We start from the raw sequence: 21,302 nt of genomic DNA, 5'->3' as shown, positions 1-21,302 counted from the left end.
CTATGGTTATTTGACACACTACAGTGTCCAGTGAATGGCATAAGCACAGCCTGACAGGGCCACCCCAGAGTGCCGCAAGGAAGCATGTCAGACGGGTATTCACTCTGACGCCCTCTGTCAAAAGACGGTGACTTGGAATCATGCCATGCTTCACTACCTGCCAAGTCCCCGCGCGTTCTGAATCCACAACACGAAGCAATTGACCTCACATGAGCAAAAGAGAGACAGAAACGATTCCTGTCCAAGATGATTTCATGGCAGTGGCGGCCGTCAGCGCGGGATTTCGCCCAACTTTAGCGTTTCTCACACTCGGCCCGCCGTCTAGACCATATCATACAAACTGAATGCCATGTCCCTTACCTGGTATATGCAGGTATGGCCATTGCGGTAACGCCTGCGTAAGGAATAGGACGGAGGCTCACTTTACCTTTCTGGTTACCATTTCCATTCACCCATTTCGTTCTCATTCAAAGCCCAGGCTCGATTCACCACATTAGCCAGAGGAAGCCAAACAAGACATTCGAGCAATATGAAACCGCCTAGAAGAAAGATACCGAGGTGGGAGAGCGTGAGTGCGCGCAAAAAAGAGTGCTCAGGTGCCCTTGTGCACGGGTCAAGTGAGGACGATGTGAGTAGTGTACTCAACACTTTCTAAGAATGACTTCAGTCTCCTTCTATCTTTCCTCCAGCTTGAAACCTGTTTTCAGTGTGGATGGAGCTTCTTGGCTACTGTGTGCCCATCTCGTTGTTTCATGGTCTTGATGTCTTGTTTTGCCTTTCGATCTGCTTTTTACCTGTCTCTTATTCTTCCTCCGGGGAAGGCGAAGCTCTTTTTTCGTCGCCGCTTTACGAACTAGACCTGGCAGATAGTCAAGACGGCTCGTCTCCGCCGCCGCTGTATGTTCTTCTGGTTTCTTGTATTTTTGCAAATTTTGTATTTTCCTGATTTTCTGTTGTCGGAAATTTCTCATGACTGCATCCACGTCACACATCTTTCGAGCGTAGTATGTGTGTCCTCCCTCAAGTATCCACACACTCCCTCTCCACCCCCCCTTTCGGCCTGTCGAGCAGCTCGTAGAATCTCTTCCCGCCTGCCCAGGAGAGAGTTTCTGCAACTCTGCGTTTCCGTTTTGAGCCATCGACGGCGTCGGCGAGGGACACTGTGCAACCGGCGTGTGTCCGATTCGGCAGGAGACTACGTGTGCCCTCACCTATCGTTTCTCAAAATAGGGAAAAGACAAGAAATGGACACGGGAGGAGAAGGAACGACGATAGGAGACAAGGAAAGGGATCGTTGGGAGTGATGGCATGACGAGCCTCGATGCCCATCCTTCTTTCCATGACTGGTTGATGTGCTTTCCCAAAATCCGGATAGGGAGGAACTGACTCGTCGACGACGGTGGCAAAACAAAGGGAGACAGACAACACCTGAACACGACCGGGGCTTCAGAGCCACAAATCAGAACATCAGATCCAACCCCTGTGATTTTCGTCGTCCTCCTTTGAATCAGGATCACCGTGAATGACGGAGCGGTGAGGGCCAGAAACGGACCAGACCGGGCCCAGGCCACCCAACGAACTATCTCGGCCTGGCCCCTCCCCCCTTGAGAAACAGCGCGGCGACGAGAAGCTTTTGCCACTTTGATAGAAAAGTGATCCCGGTTCGCTTTTCTCTTGCGCCCTCTAGGTGCACGACGTGAGTTTCTTTTTTCTTCCTCTTTTATTGCCCCTTCCATCCCTCCCCTTCCCTCTTCTACACCATTGGTGAATTGAACACATCGTATAAGTCGCCAATCAACATAAAACTGCTATTGCTCATCGACGCAGAAACAAAGCAAAGGAAACAAAGGAGAGGCGGGCATTTCTTCTGTTCTTCTCCCGAGTGTTCGTTCACTGCTCAGAGACGTTGCAGCCAATATAACACATAAAAGACGCAGCCACGCGTCACGCACCAAAAACAGAAAGAGCAACAGCACCGTGCAAACGCAGCAAAGAAAGTGAATGACGAGTGCTCCTTCCTAGGATCTCTCTGTTTCTGAGTTTATGTCTTTATATCCCTAGAGACAGGCGCAAAGGGCCGTTCCTTCCTCCTTTGAACCTCTTTACACCAGTTCTAGCCGCTCCTTCCATTTCTGGCTCCTAGTCAACAACCTCCGTTTGCCCCTTTCCCTACTTTAAAGTCACGATTTCCGTTCCTTAGCATATGCCCTTTTACAAATCACTTTTCTTCCTCTTCCTTTGTTCTTCCTGCAGATCTATGCATCACTGATCCTATTCTGTCCTTGCCATTTAGCTTTCCACCACGGTCTCATTTTTGACAGATTATACATTGCTTTGCTGTTGCACTGCCTCCACCCGCATACATTCACTTCCCCGGTTCTGTGTCTTTTCAATTTAAGTTTCCTGACGGTTGACGGGCGAGATCTGCTTTTCTGCTTTACATATTGCTCAGTCTGTATTTTTTTTTTTTTTTTTTTCAGCGTTCTTTGTTTTGCAATCGACTGGCGCATTTGTACCAGATCCAAGCTTACGGGCCTTCACCCAACGGCCAGGACGGCATATATTCCACGCCGCCATGGATGCCTTCGATGCACTTCCAGACGGCAACACCGACGACGCCATTGCTGTAGTTGGCATGTCGTGTCGGTTTCCTGGCGATGCCGACAATGTCGAAAATTTCTGGGAGATGATCCGAGACGGCAGAGATGCGTGGTCCGAGATTCCGAGCGACCGGTTCAATGCCAAAGGCTGGTACCATCCCGATCCCAACCGGCCAGGCAGTGTGAGTTGTTTTCAGTATTCTCGTCTCTCTTTGTATTCTTTCGCCTTTTGCGACGTCACAGTTTAATCTCTACGTTTGCAGGAACCTAACAGACCTGGCCTTAGTTCCATATCCGCGGCGCTCATTTCATCAAAGGGGACATAGCAGCCTTTGATGCACCTGTAAGTCACAGTTCATGCGTAAATCGAATGGCAATTTTTTTCGGTTTTCAGAGATGAGACCTGCCCCATCTTTTCATGTACTAACCCGTGTGCACATAGTTTTTCTCGATATCTACAGCCGAAGCTGTGTCCATGGATCCCCAGCAAAGAATGCTACTTGAAGTCGTTTATGAAGCTCTTGACAGCGGTACGTTGATTGCATGATAACCCATTTACGCCATTTCTCATTTCAAGGCTACTAACACCCGCAACACGCAGCTGGAATTCCTGTGGCTTCGTTGTCCAACACAGCCACGAGCGTCTTTTGCGGCTCTTTTGTACGAGGTGAGTTCTCCTGCACGAGAGTCTCGAGCAGTTCGACAACGTACTAACATGCACAATAAATTAGATTACGAGCAACCATGCATGCGCGATCCTGACACAACACCCCCGTATTCTGCAACGGGGAATGGCATTGCCATTTTGGCCAACCGAATCTCGCACGCTTTTGATTTTGCGGGTACAAGCCAAACCATTGACACCGGCTGCTCTGCAAGCATGATTGCGGTGCACCAAGCGTGCAAAAGCTTACTATCGGGCGAGTCTAGTGTGGTCAGTGACAGTAACGAGTTTTGTCCCCTTGTTCTCGATTTGTTTCGTCTCTTTTCTTTTGTTTTGGCTCGTCGTAAACTGACAATACAGTGCATTGCTGCTGGTGTTGGGCTCATCTTCTCGCCAAACACTCTTGTGCCAATGGCAAATCTCAACATCCTTGGCCCCGACGGTCGTTGTTATACCTTTGACAAACGAGCCAACGGCTATGGGCGGGGAGAAGGAACAGGTGTTCTTATCCTGAAGTGCCTCAAAGATGCCATTGCCGCAAACGACACAATCCGGGCAGTGATACGTGCAACCGCCAGCAATCAGGATGGCCACACACAAGGTTCGTTTTTGCTTCACGGTAGCACGGCATGCACCAGTCTCCAGTTTTGTTACGGAGGCTAATCTCAGCTCCAGGTATTACTCTCCCGAGTCAAGCCCGCCAAGTTCAGAATATGAGCGACATATACCGCACTTCTGGGCTTGATATCACCCGGACAGCGTACATGGAGTGCCACGGAACCGGCACCCAGGTCGGCGATGTTAAAGAGACACAGGCGGCGACTGAGTTGTTCTGCAAGCACCGCACTTCGGAGAATCCGCTTTATATTGGCTCTGTCAAGACGAACATTGGCCACCTTGAAGGAAGTGCGGGTGTCGCTGGCCTGATCAAAGGTATCCTTGTCGTTGAGCGCGGGTTCATCCCCAAGCATCTCAATTTCGATACTCCCAATCCAAACATTGACTTTAATCGAATGAAATTGAAGGTACATGCTCTTTCTTATTTATCAAATTCCCTTTTCCCACGAATTTTCACTGACCCGGCTAGGTTGCTACCGGCCTTACGCCGTGGCCGGTTCCTGGTCTTCGCCGTGCCAGCGTCAACTCGTTTGGTTTTGGTGGAACGAATGCTCACGTTGTCCTTGATGACGCACATCACTTTCTCTCTGAGCGCAGGATCACCGGTGGACATCACAATACATTTCTCTTTCCCGGAGATGAAATAAGGAGCCACGTTACCAAAACGGGTGAGCAATGTCGCCGTCGACACCTTTTCGTCTTTTCCGGTCACGACGAGGCAGGGCTCACCCGAGTGATCGAATCTCAGGCCAAGTATGTTGCCAAAAACACCTCCGCTGACGGGTTTGCTGCCAACTATGCCTATACCCTCCTATCGCGCCGGTCCCGTCTGAGCTGGCGCACTTTTATTGTTGCTTCGACCGCCACAGAGCTGTACCAAAAGCTTGAGACCAAATGCTTGCCAAAGCCAATACAAGCTGTGCGTTGCACACCAAAAGAACTTGCTTTCGTCTTCTGTGGACAGGGGGCACAGTGGTATGCCATGGGACGGGAGCTTCTCCAGTACCAGGCGTTCTACTCGAGCATTTCCACGGCCAGTTGGTACATGAGCGACGTCCTTGAAAGCCCCTTTTGCCTTTGGGTTGAACTTCATCGCAGCAAAGAACTCTCCCATATTTCAGATCCACAAATTTCTCAGCCAGCCACCACAGCCATCCAGATAGCTCTTGTTGACCTTCTCCTCTCTGCTGGCATTGTGCCAACATCTGTCATTGGACATTCTTCGGGAGAAATCGCAGCTGCGTACGCCGCCGGCGCCATCAGCCGCGAAGATGCTTGGAAAATAGCATACTTCCGCGGTCAGAGTGTCTGCCAAATTTCAAAATTGAAGCCTCAACAACAAGGAGGGATGCTTGCGGTGGCACTTTCGGAAGAAGATGCCCGTCGCGGCTTTGCTGAAGCAAACGTCAATTCCATCGACGTCGCTTGCATAAACGGCCCAGCATCAGTTACGCTTTCCGGAGACATTGATGAGATCTCACATCTCTACGACTTTTTCCGAGGTCGAGGATGTCGAGCCGCAAAAGTCAACGTGACCACAGCCTACCACTCTCGTCACATGCAAGTCATTGAAGATATATATCGCAGCTCTTTGAAGGACCTGGGGCATCCCCTGTCACCGTCCCGCTCGACAGCTTTCTTCTCGTCTGTTTTTGGAAGACAGATCCCACCCTCGGCATTGGATACCGAATATTGGGTGAGAAACCTGACACAACCAGTGCAGTTCTACCAAGCAGTTTCAGCATTGATGGCAACAGCACATCCCCACAGTTTTCTCGAAGTGAGCCCACATCGTGTGTGGGAGTCCACACTTCATCAGATCCATAATAGCTTACAGGGCACAGGTTCGGCAGCTGCCTCCGTCCGGTTTTGCTATGCGTCTCTTCTTCATAGCAGCCGAGATGCGCTGTTGACAGTACTGGAAGCACTGGGACACCTTTGGGTACAAGGGTTTTCTTTTGACTCCAACTGGCTTCTCACAAGGTTCGTTATCATCCACCTTGCTCATATCATAGAATTTCCAATCGTTTTGGGATAAGGTGACTAACATTTTATAGTAAAAGTACGGAAGGCAAACCTCGCCATTTGGTTGACGTCCCTTCTTACCCATGGGATCATTCCAAAAAGTACTGGCATGAGTCACATTTGTCCAAGGCAAACCGCTTCCGAAGTCATGGCCGTGAAGATATCATTGGGGCACCACTGGAGAACTCTACACCACAAGACCCTCGCTGGCGAGGCTTCTTCCGCGTGCAAGAAAACCCCTGGCTTAAGGATCATGTCATTCAGAGATCCATCATCTATCCGGCTGGTGGAATGATTGCGATGGCGATTGAAGCTGCGAAGCAGGTCGCAGACCACAGTCGGGCGATCTTGGGCTATGAAGTGACCGACTTCAAAATTGCAAAGCCGATGCTCATTCCGGCGTCAACAGAAGGACTCGAGCACATGCTGAGTACACATCTTCTCGACGAGGACGAAAAGCCCATCCATGGGCCTGTTGTTGCTTACGCGTTCTCGCTATTGTCTAAACCTACGGATGGACCCTGGACAACACATTGCAAAGGTCGGTTCTCTGTGGTGTATTGCAACGAAGGTGTGTTTCCTGCGACAGAGATGGAGCAAAGGGTTGGAACAGCCGCCCAGCGCCAGGCTTACAGATATGTCCAAAAGTATTGCCATACGCCCCTTAACCCAAGGCAATTCTACGAAAGTCTCGACGTCATAGGCATGACGTATGGGCCACAGTTCCGCAATCTTGTCGAGATCAATAGAGGCGATGCGTCGGTTCATGCTGTCATTCAGATTCCCGACACGAAATCCATGATGCCCTACCAATACGAGTTCGACCACGTCATCCATCCCTCAACCTTGGACACCATGCTGCAAACAGTCATAACTTTGGGCGACTGTAAAGGCGCCATGCTTCCCTGTTCCGCCGGGCGGATCTTTGTCTCGGGAGCGCTGCCAAAAGGTGCAGGCTCGCGCTTTCAGGGCTTTACCACGGCTCGCACACCGCCATCAGGAGGCGCAATTGCAGATATCACCATGTTTGACGAAGGACTTCATGCACCAGCAGTTATTCTTGAAGACGTGTTGTTCAAATCCGTTGCCCCTAAGACCGCGCCAGGCAATGGCGGGTTTCTACCTTCACACCGAAACTTATGTTCCGAGATCGTCTGGAAGCAGGATGCTAGCAGCATCGCAGCACTGGGATTCGACCTTCCTATAAGCATCCAAGAAGTCATCGATCTTACCTCTCATCAAAATCCTTCGCAGTCTATTCTTTACCATGCGTTACACGGCCCGAACTCGGTTTACGGTGGCATGAATTTTCCCAATGGCGACATCCGCCACCTAGGCGTCGTCGCCGATGCTGTGAACATTACGAGATTCATTCTTGGCGGCCTCGCAGCAGGATACGAAACTCCGCGATTCTCTCGCTGCATCGTCTCTGGTGTCAACGCAAAGAAGACATGGCAACATTTACGAATGCTGAAAGAAATCGGCCCCGGGCTCGAACGCATACATTGTGCAGAGGCCGAATCTGAGAATGACACGCACGGCCTCGTCGTTTGTTCGACAGATAACCAGACATCTGTCAACAGCCTGACTAGAATTCTGCAACGTGTTGATGAAAATGGCTGGCTCGTCGTTTTGTCCAATTTAGGATGTGCCATCAAAGATGCGGAATACGGCGCACTCAGACTCGCAATACAGTCCGCTGGGTTTCAAGTCAGCAGTTCACTAGCAAAGGAACGTTCGTTTCTAACGGCCCAAAAACTACCTCGTCGAGAAAAACTTCATATGACGCCGACAAAAAAGCGCGACAAAATGATTGTCCTTCTTCCAGATAGCATGTCTGCATTTGTCGCCGAATTGAAAAGCATCCTGAGCCCGATCCTAGAACAACGACTGGCGTTTGAGGTTCACGAAGCCAATATCCATTCACTCCCGATTCTAGAAGTTCTCCATAGCTTCGTCTTGTCTCTAGTTGAAGTCGACACACCTCTTATCACCTCCATGGGGCCACAACTCTTCAAGGTTTTGCACAGCGTTCTTACCCAGTCTTGTGGCATTTTCTGGCTCTCGCAAGGCGGCCAGATCGACTGCATAAATCCAAACCGCTCGCCAATTTCGGGGCTGGCTCGCACTTTGCGGTCTGAGCAATGTAAGAGAAAGATTGTGACTCTTGATATACGCTCTGACCTTTACAGCCTTAGTGGCGTGCATGGGGTTTCTGGCGCCCAAGAAACCCTTGTCAATAGCATCGTCCATATTGTCGAGAACATTTTGAAAATTCCTGCCGGCAAAGCCCTCTCAAGATCGTCTTATGGAGATGTCGAGTTTGCATACTCTAACGGAAAATTGCTCATTCCTCGGCTGGTGCCCCTCGAGGTGCTGAATTCCACAATTGAGAAATCTCCTCTGGTCAAGCAAACAATGCTTCTGACAAAGGGCAGGGCAATGAAGCTCGACTTGTGCACACTGCAAGCAGCTGATGGACCGCGATTTGTCGAGGACGTCGGGGCCTTACATGGTACACTTCTTGCCAACGAGGTCCGGATCGCCGTTATAGGCACAAACCTTCTACCGGAAGACATCATTCAAGCCACTCGAGGCACGCTTGCACAAATGGTAGGGACAGATGTTTTCGGCCGTGTTGTTGAAGCGGGAACAGGGGTGTCTGGTTTCCAAAAGGAAAGTTATGTGGTTGCGAGAACGCGCGGAACACTCAAAACCCACATCATTGTCGATTCCAGCAGGGTACGCCACATTGAGAATCCCGGGGACTGGCGAGGAAGCTGTCCTACTGCATTTTCAACGGCAATGTATGCCCTGAACACCGGCCGCAGAATCATGAGAGGCGATTTTGTTCTTGTCTACGGCGTTTCATCGGCATACAGTCAAGCCGCAATCCGTATTGCCTTGGCACTTGGGGGAAACGTGCTCGTGGGATGCTTGACGGAAGAGGAGAAGCTCATGGCAGAGAAGTACTTCAATATCCCCTCAGGTCATATCTTGAAGGTTGAAGGCACAGGTAACACGTTTGAGACACGTGTTCTGGCCATTACACACCGCTTTGGAGTGGATGTTGTTTTTGATCCGACATCTTGCCATGTTAGACAGGCCTTTGCCTGTGTGGCAGAATGTAAGTCATATTTCAGCGGCTTCAGAGTCCGCGGTCTTCGTCTTTGGCATTTTGCCTTCTGTACCGTGTTAGGAGGTTACGTGAGCTGATATCCTGCTTGTTTCTCAGGCGGTCGTGTGATTCGGGTTGCACAAAAAGGATGTGGCATTCCCAGCCCACCTCTGGCTGATAAGAATGTCAGTTTCGAAACGGTCGACATCAACCTCCTTGAATCGCGGCGGCCAGATGAGGCACGGCGGCTTGCTGCCGACGTTGACAAGATGCTTGAGCTGGCCCCAGGCCTGGACTCGCTGTGCGGTGTCATTGAACACAACATGTGCGACCTCCAAGCAGTACTAAGCGAGGTATCCGCCAACCCCTTTTTCGGATCCCGGCTACTATTTACAGAGGCCGACGCAGGTGCAAACTTGGTCAACACGCATGTGCAGTCATTCTTCAGGGCAGAGTTGTCTTCTTCTGCGACATACTTATTAGTTGGTGGGCTCGGCGGACTTGGCAGAAGCATAGCAGAGCATCTCGTGAGATGTGGTGCGAAGCACATTGCTTTCTTTTCGAGATCTGGAGCGAATTCTGAGGTGGCCCAAGCATTTCTCTCCAAATTGCATGCCGCCGGCATCTACGCCCGGGCGTTTACGGCTGACATTTGCAACGGCGAGCAGTTGGCCGTGGCCATCAAAAAAGTCCAGGCCGCCATGCCGTCCATCCGTGGCGCCATTCAGTGCGCAGGCGTTGTTGACGTACGTCGAGTTCCACCTCTGCAGGTCATCATAGATTTATCGCTAACTAGAGACCAGGATGCCGCTTTCGCCAGCATGGACTACGACCGCTGGCAAAGAGCCTTTGAGCCAAAGGTGGTCGGATCGAACAACCTCCATGAACAACTGCCAAAAGACATGGACTTTCTCATCTTCCTGTCCAGCTCGTCCGGCATCATTGGAAATCGCGGCCAGGCCAATTACTCTGCGGGAAACTGCTTCCAAGATGCACTGGCCCGGCACCGTAGTGCATTGGGCATGCACAGCGTGTCCATTGATCTCGGCCTCGTGCTTGGTGCTGGCATGGTTGCTGAAAACGAAAGCCTGCTCGATGCCATGAAGGCCACCGGCTTCATTGGCATACGTATTCAAGACGCGCTGTCCATCCTCGACCGGGCCATGGCCCCGCCCGGGTCCGAGGCTAGCCTCAGCGTTCCCGCGCAGATTGTAACAGCAGTCGGGACAGGCGGACTGACGATCCAAAACCAGCCGGCGGACCCGTTTTGGACGCGAGCAGCACTGTTCCGATACCTCAACCAAGTCGACGCACCGCCCCACGGCCTCAACTCGGCAGCTCGCAAGGCGGCAGGCCAAGATCTACGTTCCGCCGTTCGAACGGCGTCAACGGCAGAAGAAGCTGCAAAAGCTGTGTGTACGGCTCTCATTGCCACAGTGGCCCGGCGGAAGGGCATGGTGCCGGACGACTTTGATCGGCAGCAATCGCTGGGCAACTACGGCATCGACTCCCTCGACTCAATCTTCGTACTGGGATGGATTTCTCGGGAGACGGGTGCCACCGTGCAGACAGTCGAGGGCGTGACAATTGCCGAGCTAAGCCAAGACATTGCTCAACGAATGCTTGCGGTCGAGGAAGAGGGTCAGTAAGGACGACATAATGTTGAGTGTGCGTTTACCGCTTTTGCCTTTTACTATACCGCGACGCTTATATTTAATTCTCTTTGGCTTTCTTCATTTTTGATATCAAATGCATGGTTTTATTTGGTTGCATCTTCATTTTTCTTTTGTCCACCTTATACTCTGGTGTTTTTCATCATTAACTTATCTCTCGACCCTTCTTCCCTCACCTTTGAGTTTTACACGGACAATGGGTCGATGTCGTTGGTTTGTTCTTATTGGTATACCAACACGTTATCCAAATCAGCTTCTTATGTCCGCTCGCAATTGATACGTATTCGAAACCTCAATCAAGTTTGTGTTCCTTTTTCGACAAGGTCCACGGCCAGGGTTGAAATGACATAATGCCATAATGCACCATCGTATTACCCGCCTTGTCCTATGTCATCGCAATATAAGGAGATTTGAAAGTGTCTTTGGGCCGCAACGTTGACCGTTTTTGTTCAGGGTTATGAGTCCGTCCGCTTTTTTCCCCTTCTTTTTTACATACCACAGCAGAACCAAAACAACTGTCAATACGACATACAACTCTCTCGCAAGCCCGCTTCACAGTGCAAAAGAGTGTACAATTTGCGCGAAACGGACGGCACAAAGCGAAAGACAGATGGTAAAGTGCCTTGCAGTTGATTGAACGGTCAGGCGGGATTGCAACTCTGTCGCCAAGAATTTCGAGATATAATTTTTGTGCTTTGGTGGGATTCGATCGAGCAACTGCCACATGGACAGATGGGTAGAAAGCGCATAAACAACACGCTAACAAACAAGACTGGCGGTTTCTTTTGTTGGGCGACCTTGCCGCGGCTCCGGCACTGCAGGAAATGAGGGCCAGGCCGCTTTAGACAAATATAGAGGCTAAACGACAGGCTGCATTAGCGTTCTGCTGAGCTCAGAAGCAAGACTCAGCGGGAATATGCAGGGGTTGCAGAAAAAGAAATGAAATCTGGAGAACTATCGTCATAAAATACTTTATTGTAACGAGGAAGAAGAGGAGGACGAGAAATGACGATGCGACTCGAGGGCTGGTCTCATTTTCTATTTCTATTTCTATTTCTATTTTTGGCTTGATTTTTTCTTTCTAGGACGTCGTCCTAAACCTATCGTGAAAGTAAAAGCCGGGGCAACGAGTCTGAAATGAGGGAAAGTCACCATAGCAAGGCCACGTTATTTCGTTTTTTGTCTTTTGGGCACCAAGGCCAAGGAAGGACAAAAAGGCAATACGGAAAGCTCGGAGTTGCTCTATCATCCTCCGTTTGACAATATCGAGTTTCATTGTGTGCCTCTGGTTTCTTTTGTGAGACCTTCAGTCCCGATTGGATTATTTAATTGATTGTTTATTTCTTGCCCTTGCTCTGCTCTCCTTGTGCCGTAAAACAAGAGAAAGCCTCAACCAACATGGTAAGAAGGCGGCAACCAGTCTCATATCCTCATAACCTTGGGATGAGTGCGAGAGTGGGCTTGTGGACCCCCCCCCCTTCTTTTTTTTTTTTTAACTGTATGTGATATTAGGGGCTTTTTCAAATTGAAGATTGTGGACGACTCATTTGTTTTCCTTAGAACAAAAAGCCGCGATGCGACGGCGCTGGGCATTTTAGGAGACATATTTGTCGAAATTGGGAACTTGCAGATGCATGTGCCGAAACAGGTCTCCAAAAAAGAAATAAGTAAGTCACAACATACGAAGCAATACTCTTCGTGATGAAGTCAAAGAGAAAAGTCTGATACGATGGAGCGGAACCTGCCGAAGGGCATGTCCTTTATATACCAGTATAAAGGGCCTGCATACACTATATAGCTCCGCTGGCGCAATGGTAGCGCGCAAGACTTCTAATCTTGAGGCTGCGGGTTCGAGTCCCGCGCGGAGTACTTTTTGGCTTTGGCGGTTGAATTTTTTTTGTCCTGTGTTTTTTTTCTCGTTTTCCTTACCTTTCTTCTTTCTTTTTTTTATTGGTATTTTTGGTTTGCCCGTACTGCTCTTCCGTCGTCTTTTCCCAATGTACTTGGTCAATATGACACCAGGGGTTTAACAACACGACCGGACGAGTTCGAAGTTTTCGTGTCTCAAAACTGGTTCCCCAGTTGTACTGATCTTCTTTGCCGGTATGTAAGGCGCATGACATGGTAAAGACGGTGAATGATCTCACTTTCAAGCGACAGGGGTTCCTTTGCCTGCCCGACAGCAATGAGTACCATGATGTAATGACTGCCATTAAATTATTTATTATGGGGCCTGGGGTACGTCTCTGGACAGGTATATCCCGCAGCCTTCGATTATCATTGGTCGGTAAAAAAGCGTGTGAGCCAGCAGGGAGCCAGTGAGGTGCTGCGGTAGTGTCATTCCCAGAGCATGTGGAGAGTGGACGAAGACGCGAGGTGTAGAACCGGTATCGCTCCACGATGATGCGGCTGGAGCCCATTTATTTTATATACCTTTATATTTCTCCGTTCCATCTTGCTGCAAATCTTACCCATAAATCCCAGATGCCTCATGTGCTATTGACTTGTCGGGGTTCACATCTTCGGGCAGCCGTTTAAGGTAGCCGTTTAAGGTATCTCAATATCGTATGTTTTTCTTACCGTCCGTGGTGATTGTTGCCTTCTTCCCTGGACAGCTGTACACTGCGTTCCTTCACACAGTTATCGCTTCTCAATTTTTACTTAAATGGTCTTCTACTTCTATCGAGAAAGTCTGGAGAAGATGATTTACAAGTAACATACAGTGTCGACGAATACCCAAGTCTTACTTGGTTGTATCGTAAGTTTTGCCCACTCGCGTTGTGTTTTCTTCTTCGTCTTCTTGGGGCAGTGTTGGTTCCCGGCTGTTGTTCATCGCATGGCCATTTAGGAATCTGTCGCTGTCTTTGTGGGTTGTGAGCAACGTGGGTGGGGAAGTAGAAAAGAGGGTCGAAGCTGGAGGCCAAATGTAAGTGAACGAGAAAAAAGAAAACAAAAATAAAAGAAGAAAACTAACCGATCAACACCAAATGGAAAATGGGAAGAACGGCGGCAATCGTGTTTCGTGAGGGCCATTGGTGGATTGACGGGCAGAGACTATCAGTATGAGATACCCGACGCATGTCCCATCAAGACGGCGAGGCTGTTAAGAACAGTTTTTCCGTAGATATTGTGTGGGAAGAAAACGGTGGCTCGGTTGGGAATGAGTGACGAGATAGTACTACGACCTATGACAAATCAACTGTAGAAAATGGCCAACAAGCATGAAAATGAAACCACGACATGACCAAACAGTTTAGAACGAAATAAATCATCCCGCCCAATGTCTATGTTTTGATATCACAACTGTGCCGGACCCTTTCAGCCACAAAAACGACGGATCCCTCTACTTGTATCATCCGGCGATGCCCAAAGAGGTCAAGGAGCTATGATGCCATTTATTGTACAGTGGTATTATTGAGTGTTTATTCTGTCTATACTCCGAACGTTGCACAGCGTTTATTCTGCCATCTGCGGATTCTGGCGAGCTCCCGTGGGGGCACGCAGCAAAGACGCTCGCATGCATTTCGTTTTTCATTTTGAATTTCACCCTACTTCCTTCACCCTCATTTTTTTCGATTCTTGGTTTGGGTTTCCCAGTTTCCACCGTATCTTCCATGTCCTCCACCGCTCTTTAATCTGACCCCCTGTCCCTCCCTTTAGCATCCGAGTCCCCATTTGACGGCCCAATTCGTGCTTTTACTGGATCTAACGTAGTATGGCGTTTAAACAGTTCCCACCCACTGGCGGGAATGCTCCATGCGTGTGGTGTGCTATTAGAAATAGTCACTTTTGCCGCCTTTTTTCTTTTTCTTTTTTTTCTTCTTTTCTTTCTTCCACACTACCTCCACGACCTAAATAATACGCAGTCCGCGTCACTTCCAAACCCTACCCTTCCAGTATCGTACGGCCACTATCCGAGTGGTTGTCTGTGCCATTGGAGATGGGGAAGAACGGAGATGTAGTCGTCCGAAAATCACACCCATTGTGGGCGCATTAACGGGATACAGATGTCATGCTGGCAGTCACGGTCTTTGCCTCATGACGCTCATCGCCCCCGCCCCTCTCGTCATCTTTTTTGCCGTTTTCTCTTTCTTTTTTTTCTTTTCTTCTTTTTTACTTTTCTTCTCTTTTTTGCCCACTAGCTGATGTTTTATTTCCATAGTGTAATATCGTGCGGAATGCAACACGATCCCCAGATTCAAAGGCCGTTACGGCCACAATGTCATTTGGTGACGTTCCTCGCAACCACTGCCATAATGTCCCAAGATCGTCGTCGACTTTCCCCTCTCGATCTGCAGTGTGCCGTGCGGCCCGTCCTTGTCCTGCTTTTGCTTTGCCCTTCGACTGCTGCACCTGACCTCACTGAGCTCGCTCACTATGGTCTGTCCTAGTATTTGTCCCCTGCTGCTCCTCTGCTCCTCTGCTCCATTCTTTTTACTTATTTGTTCTCTTCACGTTTCTGTCGCTACCGAGTGTCATCACTATCCTCGAGCCTCTCGTTATTTTGTTGTTGCTTCTTTTTTTTCTTTCCACAGCCTCCCCTCGAAAAGAAAACAACTTGACAAACCCCCTTTTGACTCCACACCACAAGCCAGTCGCGTTGCAGTTTCTGTGCTAGTGCATGTGCTAATGCTGGCCTGTGCTGGCCTGTATTGACCCTGGCTGGTGTTGTTTTCCCGTCTACTATCGTGAGCCCCTGTTCTGTCGCGCTCTGTTTCTGTTTGGGGCACCTGTATGTTGTAATGTCCGTCTTCCGTTTCCCGCAGAGCCACTTTCCATGTGTCCTACCCTCCTTTTAACCCGCTGGACAACTCGTTTTCTCGCCGGCTCTTCTTCTTCGGCTTTTTCTGTGCCACATCCGTCCCATCTACCTTGCCTCCCCATCTCCTTCACCTTGAATATGCAAGCCTGACTGGTCCTTGACAACATCTCTGCACACCAACAACGTTAACAATAATTGGATCCTCGGTCCTGGATCGACACGCCGACCGCCGACCACCAACGTCACTTCCAAGGGCCAAACCACCCACGAGCCCGTCCTCATCTCGCTCGCCCCATCCAAGCTTCCAAGCTTTTCCATGCGTTCGGCTGCTATCCTTACCTTGCTCCCCCCCCTCCCTCCCCGCGCCTGACGCTTACTTTTATTATTATCATTTTTATTGTTTCCTTTCTTGATTGAGCATTGGCCCGGTGCCAACAAAAAAAATTAAAAATTAAAACTGTAGCCTTCCCACATTCGTTTACCGTTACTATTACGGAGCAACTGGCCTTCGTTTTTCCTTCTCTCTTTCTTCTTCGTCGCTAGCTCCAAGGTTAGCCCCCTTGTCTGTCATCTTTTCCCACCCCTGTCCCCTGTTTCTCGTCACGACATACCCAAATACTTGTTTCTTTACCGTACCCTCGAACAACCTCCTCTTCTCCTTCATTTCTCCATCTCCTCTTCTCAGCTCCTCGGGGCTTCTCAACTCCTCAACTTGTCACAACTAGATCACATACGATACAGCCCTGGATCAAAATTGTTCAGTCGTCAGAGGCCTCAGCATGAACCTCCTCTCTCACTAAGCCTCGACGCCGGACGACTTCTTTCCTCTCTCTCACATACTCTCTCCTCAACCTATGGCTGGTGCGCCCTCTACTTTACTTGCTCACGGTTTCAACCGGTGCTGAACCGCTTGCGCAACGGGAAACTCGACCTGTGGCCGGTAGGGCAACGGTTTCCTTTGCCGCCCCATGACCGCGAGTCGAGTCTCGAGGAACATTTTTAGCTGCTGCTTTCTCACCCGGCATGACACCATGACGCACCAATCACCCACCACGCACGACCCAGATCCGCCGCCGGGTGTGACATGCGCAACGAGGTCACCGGCGCCATTACCGGAAGCGCGACCGATGACGGCAACCACATCAACGGCGGCGGTACAGCCCGAAATGTACGAAAATACTGCCGCCGCCTTGGCACACGGCTCGACCGACGGGTCTGCACCCCGTACGGCAAGGATACCACGGACAGTCGCTCTGCCACCTCCCTCTGCATTAAGACAGACACCATCCTCCTTATCGCCATCGCCGTCACCATCACCATCACTGCAGCCAAATACATTACATCCGTTGATGTTTTCTACAGCAGCCAGCGCCGAGCCGTCCACCGTTACGTCCACCTCTCATGCGCCTATGCTTTCCCTTCCCCAATTTAGCTTCGTCGAGCTCCTCGACGTCGACCCGCGCCCGACCTTTGTGGTGTCTTTGGAGCCAAATAGACCCGCTGTTGTATACGTCAACCCGGCGCTGGCCGGCTTACCAACACTGCGCGATATCGTCTCGGCACCGCGCGCCAACCATGCCGCCATATGGGGCGGCCTTTCGACGTCCACCGTCTCCGCCCTGCCACCTGTCGCACACCTGGACCATTTTTGGACACGGGCCGTACTCGGCACCGGGCCCGCCCGCTATGTCGTGATTAGCGCCAACCAGCTGGGAACACCAACCGAGGAAAGAGCGATTGCCGCTCCTGCATCACCGCCAGCGCCGGCCGCGCCTACCGTTTCTACCGCAACCGCACTTGCCTTGCCAGTCGCGCCGGTCGCGCCTGCCATAACACGCACCGACATCAACACAACAAACCCCGTGACCGTCTCCACACAGCCGCCGCCCCCAACACGGCCATTGTTCACCCGCTCCAGATCTACGCCAGCATCAACGCCCACGACAACGCCGACGATCACAACCGACAAGCAGACATTGCAGCCGCCACCTGAACCGCCGACGCCGCCTGCGTCGGCTGTCTTCTCGCCTCCAGAAGAGGAGTCGGGTTTGGGTCCCGCCGTGGGCAAGCCCAAGGCCGGCTTCGACAGTGATGTGCCCGAGCAGAGCCTTGCCGCGTCTGGTAACAAATTTGCGGAGAACTCGCCGTCTGCCTCTCCGTCCGAGTACATTCTCAAGTTCGGGGCAATTACGGACTTTATGCCTGTTGGCATGTCCGTCTTTGACGCTGCTGGCAACGTTTCGTTCGCCAACCGTGCCTGGTACAATATTATGGGCTGTACGCCGCCGCCCTCGGCACCAAATACTGCGAATTCTGAGGGAATGGTCATGAACCGGGCTCAGTTCTTGGCCTGTGTCGTTGAGGACGACCAGGACGCCGTGCGGTGTTTCTTTGCACAGGCGGCGAGCGGTCCGAACCGGACTTTGGGTTTCCGGGTGAAGAAGCGCGACCAGCAAGCTACTGCAGCCACCACGACAACGACAACAACACCAGCAACAGCCACTCCCTTCCCGCTACCGCCTCTGGCATCATCAGCGCCTACCGACGGTTTGCCACCGACAGCAGAAAAGGACGACTTGGTCATCAAGACGCCGCATAAGCCGGCCTCTTTTCTCAGCGTGGCGAGCACCAAGCCGTCAACGCCGGCTCGGGTAACAACGCCGACCACCGCAACGGCAGCCACAACATCAAACACAGCTAATGCCACAGCCACCGCCGCTGTGCTGCGCGACGCGCGAGATCCGCCCATCCGGCGCAACAGCCTAGCACCGTCGTCGATACACGAAAAAGAGCAGCACCGCAGCAGCCGCGTCTTGGCGACGGCCCACTCCGAAACCGACAGCAAAGGCCGGCTCGTGCGCACCCTCGTCTGCTTACGCGACATCACCGAGCACCAGACTATTGCCGAGGCGGCCGACCGCCACGCCCAGCAGGCCAACAACCTCCGCCGCATGGCCGAGTTTGCCACTGTGGGCATGTACGACATGGACATTACCGGCCGCCTGCGCGGCGCCAACCGTGTGTTTTACGACATGTGTGGGTTGGAGCGGCGTGCTGGTGATGAGGACAGCGGGATCGACGACGAGCAGGACGACGAAGTCACCCATCCTTGGCTCAAGTGCGTCGTCCCCGAGGACCAGCCGTTGGTCCAGCGCTGTCTCGACCGCCTTGTGAGTGCGGCGGGCCACAGCAGCAGCTTAAGCAGTGGCAGTGGCAGTGGCAGCGGAAGCGGAAGCGGTGTCTGGGACATTCCCGAGGGTTCTTCGCCCGCCCACACCACCAGCCACTTTGCCAACCGTGGCGACGCAGAGACCGACCACCAGACCGTCGAGGTGCGTTTCAAGAAGCCCTGGACCGCCGACGACAGCGCGGGGGGCCGCATCGTTGCGCCACGCTGGGTCGAGGCCTCGTTCCTGCCTGTCAGGGACTCAGACGGCAAGGTCCAGTCTGTTACTGGCTGTCTCAGCGACATTTCTCTGCGGCGCTGGCAGCTGGAACGCGAGCGCCAGGTCAAGGAGGAAGCCATAGAGTCCAAACGCCAGCAAGAGAACTTTGTCGACATCACGTCGCATGAGATCCGCAACCCACTGACGGTCATCATGCACTGCGGCGACGCCGTTCTCGAGTGTTTGACGAGACTGCGTGACGATGTGCGCGCCTTCGCCGGCCCTGTGTCCGACCCGCGCCAGCGTGCCCTGGGCATGCTCGAGGACGGCATTGACTATGCGGAAATCATTGTCGGCTCTGCTCTGCACCAAAAAGCCATTGTCGATGACATCCTGACCATGTCCAAGCTGGACTCGGACCTGCTCGCCGTGACGCCCGTCACCGTCGACCCCATTGAGATTGTGCGCTCCACGCTCAAGATGTTCGAGGTCCAAGCCCGGCAGCAGAACATTCAGCTGCGCATGTCTGTGGATGATTCATACTACCGCGAACTGCCGGCCTCGTCTCTGTTCCCGACCACGAGCCCCCCTTTGTCTTCTTCTCGTGTGGTGGGCTCACCGCCGATTGGGTCGACCCCCGCCGCCACCCCATTCCTTGTGCTCGACCCGTCTCGCGTCAAGCAGATCCTCATCAACCTCCTCACCAACGCGCTCAAGTTCACCCAGATTGTCGACATCCGTGAGGTCACTACAACAATTGGCGTGTCACGCACCCGGCCCACGGATGACCTGTGCCACGTCGCCTTTGTGCCCCCGCAGGCCGATAACAAGCTGGCGCCTGCGTACAACTACCCTGGCGGTGGCGCCAATGTTGGGACTCAGTACGCTGCCGCCCCCAGCACCCCGGCCTCGCCAACGTCTCCGACGTCTGTATCGTCCGCCCCCGCTGCTGCCCACTCTCAATCGCCCATGGGGGAGTCTGTCTTCCTCATCTTTGAGGTCAAAGACACTGGCGAGGGCCTCACCAAGGAGGGCATGGAGTCGCTCTTCCAAAAGTTTGTCCAAGCCGAGTCCAACACACACATCAAGCACGGCGGGTCTGGCCTGGGCCTGTTTATCAGCAAGCGACTCGCTGAAATTCAGAACGGCGCCATTGGCGTCGCGTCGACGCCCGGGGTGGGCTCAACCTTTGCCTTTTACATTGAGGCCTACATCCCACCGCCCACCGCCGTCCCCGAGATTCTGTCGCCGGGCGAAGCCGCCAAGATTGCTCTGGCCGCGGGTCTTGGCAGCGTCACTGGTAACCTGACAGCAACGGCTCCGACCCCGACTGCGACGCCGGCCCCAAATGAAGATCCCTGCACGTCCTCGGTGTCTGAATCACCCCGCCCTACATCGGGTGGGTCCAATAACGACCTTCCGCTGCTGGATAGGAACAGCATCGACGGCACGGCCAACGCTGTGGACATTACCAAGTCGCAGAAGCCATTCGTCACTGCCGCCGCAGCAGCACCATCGACAACGAACCCCCCCGCCGCGCTACCCACGAAAGGAGGAAGCATCGAGGCCGTCGGTCAGCTGGCCTCCGTGCCCACCAGACCACCCGAGATCCGCGGCGTCCTGCTCGTCGAAGACAACATAGTCAACCAGAAAGTCACCCGGCGCTACTTTGAAAAGAGCGGCTTCCATGTGCAGGTCGCGGCCAACGGCCTTGAGGCCATGGACATTATCAAGGTCTCGGACCGCCGCGTGCCCGGCTCCTATCCGATCTCGGTTGTGCTCATGGACATGGAGATGCCCGTGCAGGATGGCTTGACCTGTACACGTCACATCCGCGCCCTCGAGGCGGCAGGCACTTTTGCGGGGGGCCGCATACCCGTGCTCATGATCACTGGCAACGCGCGGCCCGAGCAGATTGCGGACGCACGTGCGGCCGGCTGCGACGATGTCGTGGTGAAGCCGTTCCAGATGCACCTGCTGTTTGAGCACATCAAGCTGGTGATGCGGACTCTGTGGGAGGCAGATGTCCGGGCCCTGCAAACTGCCGCCAGAAAGGCGGACGATGACACCGATACCCACGACCGTCAGGGGAGCATGCCAACATCTCGTGCTGCGCCATCGACCGCCGCTCTCAAGAAGCTTACAAAAAAGGACAACATCGAGCAGCTGGATGAAGGCGTCGTTCTACGTCGCCAGAATAGTAACCAGCGTTGATGAGGGCGGTCGCCTGCTCTCTCTCCCCATTTTCTCGCCTTGACAATTTCTTTTCCTCGATATTTCTCACTTATATTCTGTTTATATCCCCTTCTAGCATTTACATACATCGCAGGAGAATGAGAAGGGCCCTATCCGAAAATGGGAGAAGTAAAAAATGGATACGTGCAGTGGCGTCTTTTTGTTTTGTTTTGTTTTTGTCATTTTACCTCATTTTTCGGTATTTATATTTGTATCTTAGC

At 52.3% G+C, this 21,302-nt stretch overlaps 4 protein-coding genes and 1 non-coding gene across 5 annotated transcripts; all 5 read left to right on the top strand.

The window, feature by feature from the left end:
* Positions 1-2,575: 2,575 nt before the first annotated feature.
* Positions 2,576-3,139, top strand: SPBR_06226 (uncharacterized protein; the record flags this gene model as incomplete). Its single annotated transcript, XM_040764488.1, has 2 exons — positions 2,576-2,782; positions 3,062-3,139. 2 exons carry the CDS (start codon positions 2,576-2,578, stop codon positions 3,137-3,139), a joined length of 285 nt encoding a protein of 94 aa, XP_040622625.1.
* A 3,473-nt stretch (positions 3,140-6,612) lies between these two features.
* On the top strand, positions 6,613-7,517 carry SPBR_06117 (uncharacterized protein; the record flags this gene model as incomplete). The annotated part of the gene is made up of 2 exons (XM_040764379.1): positions 6,613-7,455; positions 7,500-7,517. 2 exons carry the CDS (start codon positions 6,613-6,615, stop codon positions 7,515-7,517), a joined length of 861 nt encoding a protein of 286 aa, XP_040622624.1.
* A 1,777-nt stretch (positions 7,518-9,294) lies between these two features.
* SPBR_05927 (uncharacterized protein) lies at positions 9,295-10,674 on the top strand (the record flags this gene model as incomplete). Its single annotated transcript, XM_040764190.1, has 2 exons — positions 9,295-9,350; positions 9,591-10,674. 2 exons carry the CDS (start codon positions 9,295-9,297, stop codon positions 10,672-10,674), a joined length of 1,140 nt encoding a protein of 379 aa, XP_040622623.1.
* A 1,821-nt stretch (positions 10,675-12,495) lies between these two features.
* Positions 12,496-12,567, top strand: SPBR_09481. Its single transcript has one exon. It is a non-coding gene; the product is annotated as a tRNA-Arg (tRNA).
* A 3,924-nt stretch (positions 12,568-16,491) lies between these two features.
* Positions 16,492-21,060, top strand: SPBR_05493 (uncharacterized protein; the record flags this gene model as incomplete). The annotated part of the gene is made up of 2 exons (XM_040763757.1): positions 16,492-16,684; positions 16,826-21,060. The coding sequence occupies 2 exons, from the start codon at positions 16,492-16,494 to the stop codon at positions 21,058-21,060; spliced, it is 4,428 nt and encodes a 1,475-aa protein (XP_040622622.1).
* Positions 21,061-21,302: the final 242 nt, after the last annotated feature.

The sequence above is a fragment of the Sporothrix brasiliensis genome (genome assembly GCF_000820605.1).
Source record: "Sporothrix brasiliensis 5110 chromosome Unknown Cont15, whole genome shotgun sequence".
NCBI classification, from domain to species: domain Eukaryota; kingdom Fungi; phylum Ascomycota; class Sordariomycetes; order Ophiostomatales; family Ophiostomataceae; genus Sporothrix; species Sporothrix brasiliensis.
This window is presented reverse-complemented; position numbering and strand designations above follow the sequence as displayed.